This window comes from Chlamydotis macqueenii, chromosome 2, assembly GCF_036417535.1.
Source record: "Chlamydotis macqueenii isolate bChlMac1 chromosome 2, bChlMac1.mat, whole genome shotgun sequence".
Lineage (NCBI taxonomy): Eukaryota > Metazoa > Chordata > Aves > Otidiformes > Otididae > Chlamydotis > Chlamydotis macqueenii.
Genome location: NC_141557.1, coordinates 123,627,338 through 123,641,740, shown reverse-complemented (window position 1 = coordinate 123,641,740; position 14,403 = coordinate 123,627,338). Strand labels below are relative to the sequence as shown.

Here is a 14,403-nt window from a genome sequence, read left to right as displayed (position 1 = left end):
GACTAAAACCTATCAGTTTCTCTCTTAGAAACATATTAGGCCCTGAGTGACTAATGAGACATCACTATATGCTACCTGAGCTGCCTCCTTGGTGGCCCAATGCCAGGTGCTAGGAGCAAGCCAAAGTTTGAACCCCCACTAGTTAGCAACAGAAATGGAAAAAAGGTTTAATCTGACTTGATTAAACTAGCACCATAAGAGAAATAACATAGCCATGGCCTTTTTTTCAATGGCCATCCAACAACCCTCACTATGCAATTTAGGCATGATACCTGTTCATTTCAAACAAGAAGCAGCATAGCCGTCATGACTTTTTCCTTAGCTTTTATTGAAGTCTTTAACTGAAAATCAGGAGGGAACTTCTATTGAATGATCACTAAATCCACCCCAAATTACCCTTTTTCCCTTTCTGAGCTCCAAAAGTGCTCTCCTACTCCCCGCAGCTTAGCCTTGAGGGAAAACAGCAAGAAGCCTGACATGCTCTCTACCAAACAGGAGGATGCCCAGGAGCACTCCCAGTGCTGACCTTTGGGCAGCTGCAGTACCTCCTGCAGTTACTTTATGCCTGGATTGTCGCCAGCCCACAGCTAATAGACGTTTTGTTCCAATCTCCCATTTGGCCCTTTGCAGTAGGTCCCCCACTTAACCCAGTTCTCTCTCACACACAGGTCTTCTTGACTCCTTTCTTTCCTTTCCCCATCTAGATAATTTTCTCCCTGAATTAGCAATATTCGTCTCTGCTGTTGGTTTTCTGGCCATGCTGCAGCAGTTATACTTGAAGTGGCACCTCTTCAGGGCTAGGAATACGCCTATACAGTACATTAGAAAGGACTTAGTATGACAGAACTCAATGTGGATAATCAAGGAAAATGGATTCATAGGCATATATGTAAGCAGAAAGTAGTGAATTAGAGAAAAAAAAAAAGGGAGCTTGGTCCTCTGTGTGCTGAAAATTTTGTTGGTTTTGTTTAGTGAAGGGGGGTCTACTGTGGCAGCTTCTGCAAGAAGCTGCTAGAAGTTTCCCCTTTGGCGGACTTGGCCGGGCCTAAAGCATACCCACTGCTGGCCAGGGCCGAGCCAATTGGTGACACAATGTTCAGTTATAATGCCTCTGTTATAACTTATTTAAGAAGGGGAAAAATGAAAAAAAAAAGAAGATGTGAAGAAGCTGAAGCGGGGGCAGAGAGGGGGAGGTGCAGGCCTCATGGTCCTTGCAGGCTTCACCTCTGGCCTCCCTCCACGCGGCCAACTGGGCCCGACTTGGCCCGGCCCAGCCGCAAGAAGTGGAGAGGAGATGAGAAGTGAAGAGAACCTGAGAGGCATCTGCCTGCCGATCGCGAAGAATTTTTTGCTAGAGGAATGGCTGCAGATACCAAGGTCAGTGAAGAAGGAGGGGGAGGAGTAATGCGGCTCCTGGCCAAGATTCCCCTGAAGCCTGTGGTGATAACCATGGTGGAGCAGGCTGTCCCTCTGCAGCCCATGGAGGTCCATGGAGGAGCAGAGATCCACCTGCAGCCCATGGAGGACCCCATGCTGGGGCAAGCGGATGCCTGAAGGAGACTGTGGCCCATGGAAGGCCTGCACTGGGGCAGCCATTCCGGAGGGACTGCACCCCGTGGAAAAGAACCCCGCACCAGAGAAGTTCACAAAGGACTGTAGCCTGTGGGAGGGACCCCACGCTGGAGAGGGGAGGAATATGAGTTCTTCCCCCGAGGAAGAAGGAGCAGCGTAAAGCAACATGTGATGAACTAACTGACCATAACCCCCATTCCCTATTCCCCTCCCTGAGCCACTCAGGGTGGGGAAGGAGGTAGAGATAATTGAACATAAAGCCCAGGAAGAGGGAGAGGTGGAGGGAAGTTACTTTGTTCTCTTTCTCATTATCCTGCTTTGGTTTTAATAATAAACAAATAGTTTTCCCCAAGTCGAGTCTGTTTTGCCCATAATGGTAATTTCAAGGATCTCTCCCTGTCCTTATCTCAAACCTCAAGCCTTTTTTCTTATATTATCTCTTCCTCTTCCCCTGGAGGGTGAGGGGAGTGAGAGAGAGACTGCATAGCTTGGTCTTAAGTGGGGCTATACTATGACAAAATTCAATAAATTTTTCAGTGTTTTCCTGAAACAGGACCATATTCCAAGACTGTTGACCTAATTTGTGGTGTATATCTTGGAGAAAGCAGAATTAAATGGGAAAATAAAAGGTGATTCAAGGACAATGAAAAAAAAACCAACCCCAAACAATATGGTTGTCTCTCTCTCACATGCTGCAGTTTCTTCTCTCACATGCTGCATTATAGAAAGCCCATTTTTCCCCTTCTGCCAGAGATATGTCATTAGGAGGAGTAAGTCCATCACTGCACCGGCAGCCGGACCCCCTGCCATTCCCTCTCGCAAGGGCACACCAGAGCCAGGGCAGTCTACAAGAAGGAGAAGGTGAGCAAGCTGACCATTGAAGGACAAGAACTGCAGCCACCATTTAGCCCAGCTTGAGTCTTCTGGACACCTGTCAGTAGCCATTTAATATATTGCTAAACTTGAACTATAAACTGCAATTGGTAAATCCACAGGATAGATCAAAACACACCTGATGGACCTTCAAATTATCAGCTATTACAGCCGTTTGATTACTTTGGAACCACTACTGATAGGTGACATCAGCTCAAGGCCATGTCTGCAACTGTCTACATCAATCCAGTGAAGCTTTCTGGAGAAAGATGTCAGAACAGAGACAAAACAGGTTCTCTCCAGAAAAGGTTAATCAATAGCTTGCTTGATTGGCTGAAGGCCATTAGATACAGTGGTGCACCTACTGTATATAAATCGTGAACTGTCTTCTGTATCATTCTCAGTCACCTCTCCTGCCATACTGGTAGTTACTAGTTTTCTACTTGGAAGTTTTGGGGCATTACCAGAAATGTTCTCAACATCATGGATCTGGGCAACAGTGATCATAGTCGGTTGTGTGTTTTGGTTTCTTCTAGGGAGGAGGAGGAGGAGGTAAGGAATCAATTTGTAAATGCTTCTGTGTACCTAGCCTTTATTTCTGTCAAATATACTGTGTATATAACTAAAAGAAGTGCTGTCTTAAGACTATCCGATGGACAGGTGCAGGATAGCATGGGTGACACTGCAGTTTAGTCTTTTGAGGGATCTATTTTACAACAGAATTTTTGTGTATGGGCTTTTTAATAATAGTGAGGTAGTGCCTAGACAGAGCTGTAGATACAAATCTCTATGCATAAATGAGGTAATTAAAAGATGAATATGCATATTCTGATTTCCTTAATTAGTGGGCTATAGTTTTACCTGCATTATAATCACAGTTAATATGTACTTATATCTAATGATAGTTTAATCCCTACTTACGAACATTTTCATATTATCACTCTATCATATCCAGTGGCACAGTTTAATGCAGATAATACTTATGTACCTTACTATGTCAAATACCTATTCCTTAAAAGCATTTATCTTACTGGCATATTTACATAAGGAGCAAGTAATTTGCTTACCTATTGTATTTTTGTATTTTTCAGCAGTCTTTTTTTTTGTTTTACTTTAAAAAGTTTAATCAAAGGTGATAATAGTTAACTTTAGATATTAATCATCAGGAATTTACTAGAAAAGCTAAAGTGTTATCTGAAAGTTATTTTAGCAGCTGTTGTGTCCTTATGCAGGAGAGTAGTTTTCTGACTGAGAATAAAAAATATGCTTTAAGCATATGCTTAACTTAAAGCATGCGCTTAATGACACTTTGCCTGAAAGACTAACTCTTACGCTTACTGAAGATCATGGCAAAATTGTCACTGTTTTCAGCAGGATCTGGTCCAAGGGGGATAATGCCAATAATAACAACCTTTCTACACTAAAAGGCTATTCCCCTTGGTATTCAAATTGAATTGTGAATGCTGTTGCCCAAAATTGTATCAGACAATACTAGTGGGATGGATTATTCATTTATGGGACAATTATGTAACTGTGCATGTTAGCTAGTGGCAACAATGTTGCATTTAAATAAGTTAAAATATAGTCCTGATCTAGGGAAAAGAGAAATTACATAATCAAACTGTGTTTTATTCTGTTTATTATAGTACAGGCTGTTAAAGTTATTCTTTCTTGTATAACATAGACCTTACAATAGGCTTGCTCCCTTAAAAGGGAGACAATTTTTTGTCATACTATTTCTTTGGGGTGTTTTTTTACATTTTTTTCACATTACAAAAAGCGTAGCATCATCATTTTACTTAGCTGGTGGTCCTAGAGCAGAGATCTTTATATATACTTCTAAATTCAGCTTTTGCTTGTGTTTTGTAGGCGACAAGGTGAGCCACCACTTGAAAATGGCTTCCTGCCGTACCTGGGCTGTGCCTTGCAGTTTGGTGCCAACCCCCTTGAATTCCTCAGAGAAAAGCAGAAGAAGCATGGCCACATCTTCACTTGCCGAGTAGCAGGGAAATACATTCATTTCCTCACTGACCCTTTTTCATACCATGCGTTGATACGCCAGGGGAGACACTTGGACTGGAAAAAGTTCCATTTTGCTACTTCTGCCAAGGTACCACTTTAAAAATGGTTTTAATATCTATCTATCTAACATGCAAAGTATCTCCTGGCAGGACAATCATACTCAGTTAATCCTTGTATCATAACTATGCCTTTGAAATAGAATTGGGTTCACATTTCTGCACTTCTATTGGTTTAAAACATTGGGGTCTTTTGTTTTCCCTTTCCTTAATGGAAAAGAAACTTGCAGTGATTTGAATTGTCCAAGAATTACATTATTCAGTCATATAGCATCCCAAATTGCTAAAGTAGAAATACAATTAGCACCATCTGCAAAATTATAACATAGCTTGCTGAAGCTGAAGCCTTCTTCAAGAGGTGCTCACCACTATTGGTCCTAATACCTTAAAAAAATGATGCAACACAGTAGGAGTTCAGTCAAACTCTTACTGAAGCAAAAGTCTCCTGTTGATGTTAATGGAAGACGAATGAAGGTCTAGGTAACCAAGCCCATTTTTTTTGTAAGCATCTATTTGAATCTATTTTTATTTGCCTACTTAACTGCTGTGGTTTACTGAGAAAGTATCAGTTCTAGTATTAATAGCGCTTATTATGCTTCCCTCTAGTAAGCTATAAAGTTGTACTTTGGTTTTAATTTCTGTTAGACTTTATCATCAAGGCTATGAGAGGCTTTATTTATCATACATACAATTTATTTTGTGACAGGCTTTTGGGCACGGTAGCATTGACCCAGCAGAGGGAAACACCACTGAAAATTTTCATCAGACTTTCATTAGAACCCTTCAAGGTAATGCCCTAGATGCCCTCATTGAAGCAATGATGGAAAACCTACAATACGTCATGCTGCAGTCAAGAACACCTAAACTTCAGTCTAACGCCTGGGTGACAGAAGGACTTTATAAGTTCTGTTGCCAGGTGATGTTCGAGTCTGGCTTTTTAACACTTTTTGGTAAAGAATTTAATTCAAATCATGACAAAAATCTACCATCAAAGCAGGAAACTGAGAGAGCTCATATCCTAAATGCCCTTGAAAACTTCAAGGAATTTGATAGGATCTTTCCAGCCCTTGTGGCGGGGCTGCCTATCCACCTCTTCAAGAGTGCTCATAGCGCACGTGAGAAGCTGGGAGAGGCACTCCTCCACAAGAACCTCCTGAAGAGGGACAACCTCTCTGAGCTTGTCACCCTCCGCATGTTCCTGAATGACACTCTGTCAACCTTTGATGACATGGAAAAAGCGAAGACCCACGTGGCGGTGCTCTGGGCCTCGCAAGCCAACACGATTCCTGCCACATTCTGGAGCTTGTTCTATCTTCTTAAGTAAGTCTCAATGCTTCTTGTTTCCAAACAAGAAAAATGTTTGTTGTCTTTTAGAAACCAGGTCATTAATACGGGCAAGTTCCACTGCCTGATATCTCATCAGTGTCAAAAAGCTTGCTGATTACAACAGAAGTGGCATGTTGTTTTGGACTTCTACAGAACCCCCCTTCACTTGTCTGAGACCAAGCAGTGGTACCACGGAGCAATTATGTAGAAGTTTTTGAAAATAAAACCACTCCAGGGCAATGCTACACTTTGTCAAGAAAGCTTTGAAGTAAATCTGTATGATATGACATTAAAAGTGCTGGTTGCAGTCAGAACATGAATTGTACTGAAGGCTCCCAGTATAAATGGACATTTTTATACCATCTCACTAGAGCAGGCAAAATGAGCTTTAACTTCATTATTGTTTTCACAGATACTTAATGGAAAATATTTTATGCGTTGATAGATCCTACTGAGGTTGACATGTAGACTGCAGCTGCTGAGCTTGTTACTCATGAGAGGAGTGCACAGTTCCGATAATACTATTAAATGTCCATTTTAGAGTGGGCCTCTGTGGAGTATAATCTACCTCAGCATGACAAACTCTTAAATATGTATCTAAATTGCTGACATTTTTATTTAGCCGGTGGCTTGCACCCACACATCCACCCGCCAATGGTAATATCTGAGGATCTTTAGTACCTTTCATTCCAAGAATGCATTGGCTTTAGGTCTTCTGGCCTTGGAGCCTTTTAACACTGTGGTTGATTGTGCCTTCATCAAGACACTATTGCATCCTGTATTATTATCTGTCCGTATTTCACCATAGCTCATATATTACATGTCTGTAAGAAAGTCTAGACAGTGAAGGATATTACGTGGACTTTCAGTATTAGAAGATTCTTTTCAGCTAGACAGAATATTGTCATATAATAGGATGTCATCTAGGATAAGTGATGTTATAAAACTGATCTATGATCCTGTTCCTAAACTTTCTAGCTGCAGTGGGGCTATTTCCTAATCTACAACTGATTGTTTTATTTCTTATTCTTGGCATTGCTTTTTAGTGACATTACTGTTTATTAGCTGAGTTACCCACATCAGTTCTGTCCCACTTGTCATTGGAGACAGAATCAAATATTTGGAATTCTTTTCCTTTTTTTTTAAAGCTATCGTATCTTTGCCAAGACCTGAAAAAGTGTAATTGCAGCATTTTGCTACAACATTTTCATTTTAGAATGTGGTACTTGTCAGCTAAGAAACTAAATTTTAGTCAGGAAGAAAGTTAGTGGCAAAACCCATTCTTAAAGCATTTTTAAGTGTAAAATTATTTTATACTTCTGCTCTTTTAATCTCAGGAGTCCAGAAGCAATGAGAGCTGCTACCAAAGAAGTGCAAAGAACTTTGGAAAGTGCTGGAGAGAAGATCAGCTTAGATGGCAAACACATTTCCTTGAACCGAAAACAGCTGGATAATATGCCAGTACTAAGTAAGGTTATTTTATCCAGAAGTACCAGCAATCACCTCACAATTTTCAGTCTTCTATTTGTTGCCATGTAAATGCTTGCTACAGAATTACTATGGAATTAACCAACAAACACTAGAACAAAAACCTATGCGTTCCGTAGCAATAGCCAACACAATCAGTCTTCCCAAAGTCCCAGGTGGTACTGAGAGTATCAAAATTCACATGAACAGCACTTTTTTGTCAGTAATGGCATGTCTCAATTCTGCTACACAGCTACATCATATTGGACACAGTTCAGAACAATACTTTGTTTATTAATGACTTTGAATTAAATAAAAGAGTGTTGCAAAATTTTATATCCCAATTCTTATGATGTGAAGCAATATCTTCTAATACCATTACTTTTATTTCTTCTTAATTATAGGGACATTTTTCAAAAGTATCCAAGCTACAGAGGGTTTTGAAAATGTCACCCTTTAACTACTGTTGCTTTTTTTTAAAAAAAATAATCAGTTTATATTGAAACAAAAAAAATCTCAACTTAGTTTTTCTGAGTGCTGGTTTCTATGTACCACCTCTTAAATTTTCAGAAAATCCTAGTTGCTGCACTGTTTCTTTTTTTTTTTGTTGTTATGTTTCCAGTTTTGATTGGTTTATTCTTTATCTCAGAGTGAAAATGTGCCTCACTTTCAAATATTCCGTTTCATCAATTATAAGTGTTTTTCTAGGGGAAAGTGGATTATACTCTCGATGTTATCTGCAGAAAGGATAATAATTCTAAAAAGAAATGGGAAAGATGCTTTATTGGCCATTTAGAAAGTTATTTTAAAAATATTTCTTCTAATAAATGCAGGGTTTGATAATGTGTTTGAAATAGTTCAAAATGCATACACATACTATTTCACTGATAATCATTCCTTTTCCTCTCCTATAGACAGCATCATCAAGGAGGCAATGAGGCTATCGAGTGCATCCATGACTTTCCGAGTTGCCAAGGAGGATTTCACTTTGCACTTGGAGAACGATTTTTACAACATTCGCAGTGATGATATTGTAGCTCTTTATCCTCAACTGTTGCATTTTGATCCCGAAATCTATGCTGATCCCTTGGTAAGTATTTATCAAAGTGCACTAAACTCTGAGCTCTAGGAGAAGCTAACAGGCCTTTAAGTAGGGAATTTATCAGGGGTGCCCCCATGGCTGGTTTTCTGTTGTACTCCAGACAGTCTGTTGTTACGCCAGGAGATGTAATGATAGGCAAGAAAGATAATTAAGTCTGTGCAAGCACTATCTGCAAAACATGTTTTAGTGTGACCAAAAAGTGTGCTGCTAGCCCAAGAGAGCCTTCTACTTACTGCCTTCCTCAGCGAGGAAAGATTACCATCATGGTGGGGGTTGGGGGAGGATAAGGATAAGAATCGTGTTTTCCCAAAGGCACAGAATGAGAAATCTTCCAGTTCTGCTGCATGAACAAGGATGTAGGTTATAATCCTAAGAGGTCAGAACAGAAAAGGAGAGTTATCAGCCAAGAACCTGGGATCATGTCCCACGTACCAGAACTTCTTAGGAGCTACCCTCTCCAAAACAGCACTGGGGAGCCTCGTGCTACTGTCCAATGCTTACTGCTAGAGGCTCTTCTTTCCCAGCCCATATTTTGTGTCTTAATGACATTCTACCTAGTCTTTGGAGGTATTCAAATGTCAGGTAACTCTTTTGTGGCTTTCATTACAGACATTCAAATATGATCGCTTTCTCAATGAGAATGGAGAAGAAAAGACTGACTTCTACCGCAATGGTCGCAAGTTAAAGTATTATTATATGCCATTTGGGACAGGCATAGCAAAATGCCCTGGCAGGTTATTTGCTGTCCATGAAATTAAACAATTTTTGGCTTTGATATTTTCATATTTTGAGATAGAGCTTGTAGACAATAATGTGCAATGTCCTTCTTTAGATCAATCCCGTGCAGGACTGGGTATTTTGCAACCAGTCAATGACATTGATTTCAGGTATAGACTGAAATGTCTATGAATATATATTTTATATTATACACATAAACTATGCACTATATAAATACACTATATAACATATACTTTATATATATTTTATGTATATATGCAAATGAAACATTGCAAGCCTTGGGGGGAAATTTATAAGAAGATTCTAATTCATCGGTCTAATGGAAAACACATAAAATACCATTACCATACCAGCAGGCAGTGGGTTGAATGCACTGTGTTGATCCAAATGTTTCCCCTTTTACCAAGAAGTTTGAAATGCAAGCTAAGATTCTGAATTGTGCATGTACAGTAGTTATTTTTTTTTTCTGTCAGCAAATACTTTCCCACAGTTAGTTAGAATTTCATCAGCTAATTCAAAATAATTGTCAAAATTCAACTGGAATTAAAAGTTATTATTTTTTATAATTGAAATGTTGGGGATGGTGGTTCTCCCCACAGGTGAAATACAAATTTTGTTGAATAAGGGCAGATTCATGGTGGGGAAGAGAGAGTTTCCTGGGGAAGTACCTTTATGGTTTTATGAAAAACTAGAAAAAGACTTGAAGAAAATCTACAAAAAAGTTCACGTTCTAGTGAAACTGCAAAACTTGTATTATATTCATTGTAATATATGTATTTTCAGAAAGTTGTAACTGTATTAAAATAAATGACATCGGCTGAAGCAAATGCATCTCTAGACTGTCATTTTAATGTCTTAACATTCTCAAAGATTTACGCTAAAGCCACCTAAGCCAACTTTAAACTAGCCAGCTCAAACTCCAATGTGGAGATAAATAAATAGCCACCATGTATTCACCAGTGGTTCTGGTTGGATTTTGCACCATTCTCTGCACTCTGTATGTCCATAAGCCTCCATCAGTCATGCTCCTTAAATCTTCCTAGTCCAATTCCATTAAAGTCATCATGGGTAGTATGCCCACACATTTCACTTTTAGTGGTGGCATATCTGTAAGAACAATTGTTCCAAGGATAATATAATTTGTTTCTCTGCAATATCCCTCTCCTTTTCTGCTGCAAATGACGGATAGATAGCAGCCGCCACAAAAGTACATTTTTAATGAAACACCTTCAACCTGAAAGAGCTTTCTTATCATCTGCCACTGAAAAGAACAAATGGACTTAAAATATTGTGGCTATCCTGGTTTTATATGTTTCTAAGGACTCATGGGCTGACATTTTGTCCTTGACTCGAAGTAAGTCTCATCACAGTAGATGAGATACAAGACTATTTGATATTTTCAAATTTCACAGTCTGGCAAGACATTCAGTCTAGCTGATAGAGTTCTTCCTAAACATGGAATTTTGGACTGAGTCCTAGAACTGTTTTAAATTATATATCTGTTCCTCTTCTCAGTATCCACTGTGCTAAATATTCAAAGGTAAATAAAAGGATTCTGTAGTGTGTGATTATTTATTACCTGTGTGTTGTGTTTGTAATTTTGTTTAATCATTTTTCATTTTCAAAGGAGAACAGAGAACACCAATTTGTTGCTATTTCCAATACACATAATATTAAACTATTACTTATAGTGCAAGTGGTTTTGAATTATTACTTTGGTTCTCTTGGTAAGGGAAGTATCCAGTCTTTAGGTTCAGTTTGTTTTCATACTTCTGTCAATTATATTTTTTTATGATGTGTATAAATTACAGCACATGCAATCAATGTAAGTTAGCACTGACTCAGAAAAACACCTGAAAGCCTGACTTTGTCATAATTACATGTACCGTGGCACACATTATTGCCATGTGAGTATCTACTCCCCCTTTCTTAAACAAATCCTGCTTCAAACAGCAGTTTTTGAGGGTAGCAAGGCTATGCAATGTTTTCAGCAAAATACCGTTCCTTGATGAAAAGGAATTCAACATAGAATTACAATAGCAGAAAAAAAAAGATAAGAGTATGACTGCTAAACTAATTCTAGGTTCCCTGGAAAACTAAGTTGTCTTTTACAACCTCTTGTCTCCTTCAAACTGACTGCTCCAGACTGCTCTGGCTGTGGTTTAATGTTTACTTTCAGCTGTGTTGGTCTATGAGAAATTTAAGTATTCAGTAGCTCCTAGAGCTGATGGGACTTTCAGTTACCCAAGTAATGGCAACAGCAGAGAGCTGAGGGGAAGGTAAAACCACTGCAGGATTCACCTCGCAGATTAAAATCAAGTTCTGAACGTTGTGGGGAGGCTACTGGCTTTATTCCCAAGTGTCGATGCTCTCAGAGACAACACAAGAGATAGAAAAGCCAACGTCTCCGTGTTTGCATTGGCTGCTTGACACTTCTTCTTCCTTCCCCTGCTGTGTGATAATCCTGGTTTACTGGAATTACGTCCTCAGGGCTTTGCTTGACTGGCCCGATCTCATTACCCAGTCTTCCCCACTATGTCAAACAGGCATTAGGTCAGAGGCCTGTTTTCTTTCCTGGGACTCTGAAACTCACTCTTTGCTCAACAACTGAATCATCCTCTTGTTACATTCCTTTTTCATTCCTTCTGGCTACTTGCCACATGGACAGATCTACAGAGGGTATTAGGAAAGGTATTGGTGTGGTCTCTCTGGCCCTTCAACAGGCACTTCAACATTTTAACCGGAAGTTCAGGGGAACCATGCCGCGTTTTTCATTGCAGCAGACATATAGGGAAAAGCTTCTGTTTCCGTCTGAGGTTCACTTTTTGGTAATTTTTTTTTTTTCAGTGAGGATTAGATCAGTCTTTAATGTTCAGAATGTAGCAGGTAAATGCTACAGATACATTAGGTTTTGTCTATAGCCTTCAGCCTATTTTGCACCAAGAAGATGAAGCGCAAGAAAATAAAAATTGTAAAGATCTGTCAGGCTGGACTGCTATTTAGAAATTCATGTTTGACTTTGAAGTCAATGCTAAAATTGTTTGCAGCCTAAAACAAAAAGTGCTTCATTGCAACTTGCATAATTCCTTACAAACTTCTTATGGAAATAATCTAAACTGATGCTTTTAAAAGTCTATTTGTGATTAAAATAATAAAATAACTATTTTTTTTTTAAATGTAATACCTATTGATGCACATGATGAACAACTTTGCTTTAAAAATTACTCCAATATGCAAAATACAAAGTTTCTTTTTCAAAGAAATCTTAATAAATCCAAGTCCAATGAAAAAAAGAGTTATTCCTCCTAGGGCAGATATGACTAAGGAATGGCCAGAACTCCAAAACATTCATGCAACACAACTAAGTTGTAACAATAACAATACAGATCTGCATACTTTTTTTTAGTACACCTCACATTACTGTCATGGAGAGCTGATTCAAAGATTTCCTAACAGAACCAGCAAGATTATTCCCAGGCTAACAAACCACAGCAGAGGGACGCACCAGGGTCTGTATCCATCCCACCCAAGTCCAATGCCTTAACTGCAGAGTCATCATAAATTGGCAGAAGCCAACATTGTTGCCGAACTGTACACAGGGACCCGGAGGGGTGGCTCAGGTACTCCAGCCAAAACTCCTGTGGGAGTGTGGCCCTCATCACCTCCCGTCACGTCTCTGTTGCTGGGATAGCAATTCACCATGGAGAGCTGGACCCATAACCAGTGGATTGATAGTCAGTGTATAAAACAACAGAGGCAACCAGCTCTTTGTGCCCAGTTCTGAACTCATGTGACTTAAGGAGTATGTCAGCGTGCCTTCAGCAGACTCTGCAGCAATGCCGCTTTTTAGTGTTAGGCTAGTGTTACGCAGCTGAAAAGATCCAGTATAAGCTCCTGAGCACTCTTCCACTTTGAGACAAAAGACATAGAGATGAACAGTTTGAACAGTTTTGGACAGGGATTCATCTTCTTTTTATATTAGGCTACACGCAAGTTATAGTTGCTGCCGTGGCTGCTAACTTTCTAACCTCAGCTAAACCCCTGTTACCAGGGTCATGGAGATGCAAGTGAGGGGAGAAAAGAGTACAAAGTCTGTGGCTGCTATGCCTCAGCTAATGTAATCAAATACTTCAGCAATCGATAGTCATCTGCCTTGCCAGGGTCATGGACACTGCAAGGTTATAAAAGGGCAATTCTCTTTGCTGCCTCTCCTAATAGCAGATCTCCTTAACGCAGGAGACCAAAAAACATAAGACTAAAGACTGTAAGAGCAATTAGAAAAATATTGGGCAGATCCAGGCTGGTGGGAAGGAGGCAGCCTATGCCATGGGTTGTGTATCTCACATTACATACTTTCTAGGTAAAATGTATAAAGAGATATGGGCAGAAGCGGGGCAGAGACCCCACCTCCCAGGTGAGGACCCCAACCATTAGGTTAGCTCAGACATTCACTCCTCTTCTACGGGAATCTGTAGTCTCTCTTCTTTGAAAAACTGAACAGATTCAACAGGATGATTTGTATGACTCCCTGATAGCAGCCTCATAGCTAAAGTGCTGCCTTAGCTGAGAAAATATCCAATTCCAACATGAGATTGAAGTCCCTGAGGTAGAGAAGGGAACAGAGTCCTGTCTCTCCCACATCTCAGGAATGACTCTGGCCTCGTGGTTATCCTGTAAAGGGTGGGTAAGAGCAAGGGGTAGCTCCCAAGGGAGGCACAAGCACATTATAGATTAGGCACACCAAGGAGTTTAAGTGCACAAGCTTTTTTGGACCCAGATGAGCTCTGTGTGGGGCTATCTGGGTGCCACTGCACAGTGATCTTGGGATTAGGAGCAAGAAACAGGCACCTGAGTGAGAGCAGGTGGCTCATAACCCAGCAGAATGAGGCATTTTGTTTGAGCAGATAAAACCTAGGCAGTGAAAATGTTTTACCATTTTCAGGCTAAAAGAGATCTGTACCTCATCATGGAGTTCTTGGAGGTGACATGATGACTGTACTAATGAAACAAGACACCTTATCAGAAAACAAGACAGTTCTACATTTCTGAGACCATGCTGGCCATAGCTGTTGTTCACCAGCTGGGATTCATCCACAGAGAAACTACGCCAGATAAGCTTTTGCTGGATGTTAAGGGTCACATAAAACTACCTTGGGCAGAATTATCTGTCTCCAGCAGCCTGAGCTCCAGCAGCTCCCTTCCAGGAATGCGAGCATGCAGCACCAGCAGCCACACTTGCAGGCAGCA

General features: G+C 40.1%; 1 protein-coding gene across 1 annotated transcript; it reads left to right on the top strand.

The window, feature by feature from the left end:
- Positions 1–2,885: 2,885 nt before the first annotated feature.
- On the top strand, positions 2,886–9,987 carry CYP7A1 (cytochrome P450 family 7 subfamily A member 1). Its single transcript, XM_010125660.2, has 6 exons — positions 2,886–2,997; positions 4,315–4,555; positions 5,230–5,843; positions 7,187–7,317; positions 8,231–8,406; positions 9,028–9,987. Exons 1-6 carry the CDS (start codon positions 2,915–2,917, stop codon positions 9,325–9,327), a joined length of 1,545 nt encoding a protein of 514 aa, XP_010123962.2. The 5' UTR covers positions 2,886–2,914; the 3' UTR covers positions 9,328–9,987.
- Positions 9,988–14,403: the final 4,416 nt, after the last annotated feature.

What these genes read in the sequence shown, in the direction of transcription:
- CYP7A1 (XM_010125660.2), top strand. Translation starts at nt 2,915, where the DNA reads ATGTTCTCAACATCATGGATCTGGGCAACAGTGATCATAGTCGGTTGT. An exon ending in GGATAATATGCCAGTACTAA is followed by an intron (nt 7,318 to 8,230) that starts GTAAGGTTATTT and finishes CCTCTCCTATAG; the next exon opens with ACAGCATCATCAAGGAGGCA. An exon ending in AAATCTATGCTGATCCCTTG is followed by an intron (nt 8,407 to 9,027) that starts GTAAGTATTTAT and finishes CTTTCATTACAG; the next exon opens with ACATTCAAATATGATCGCTT.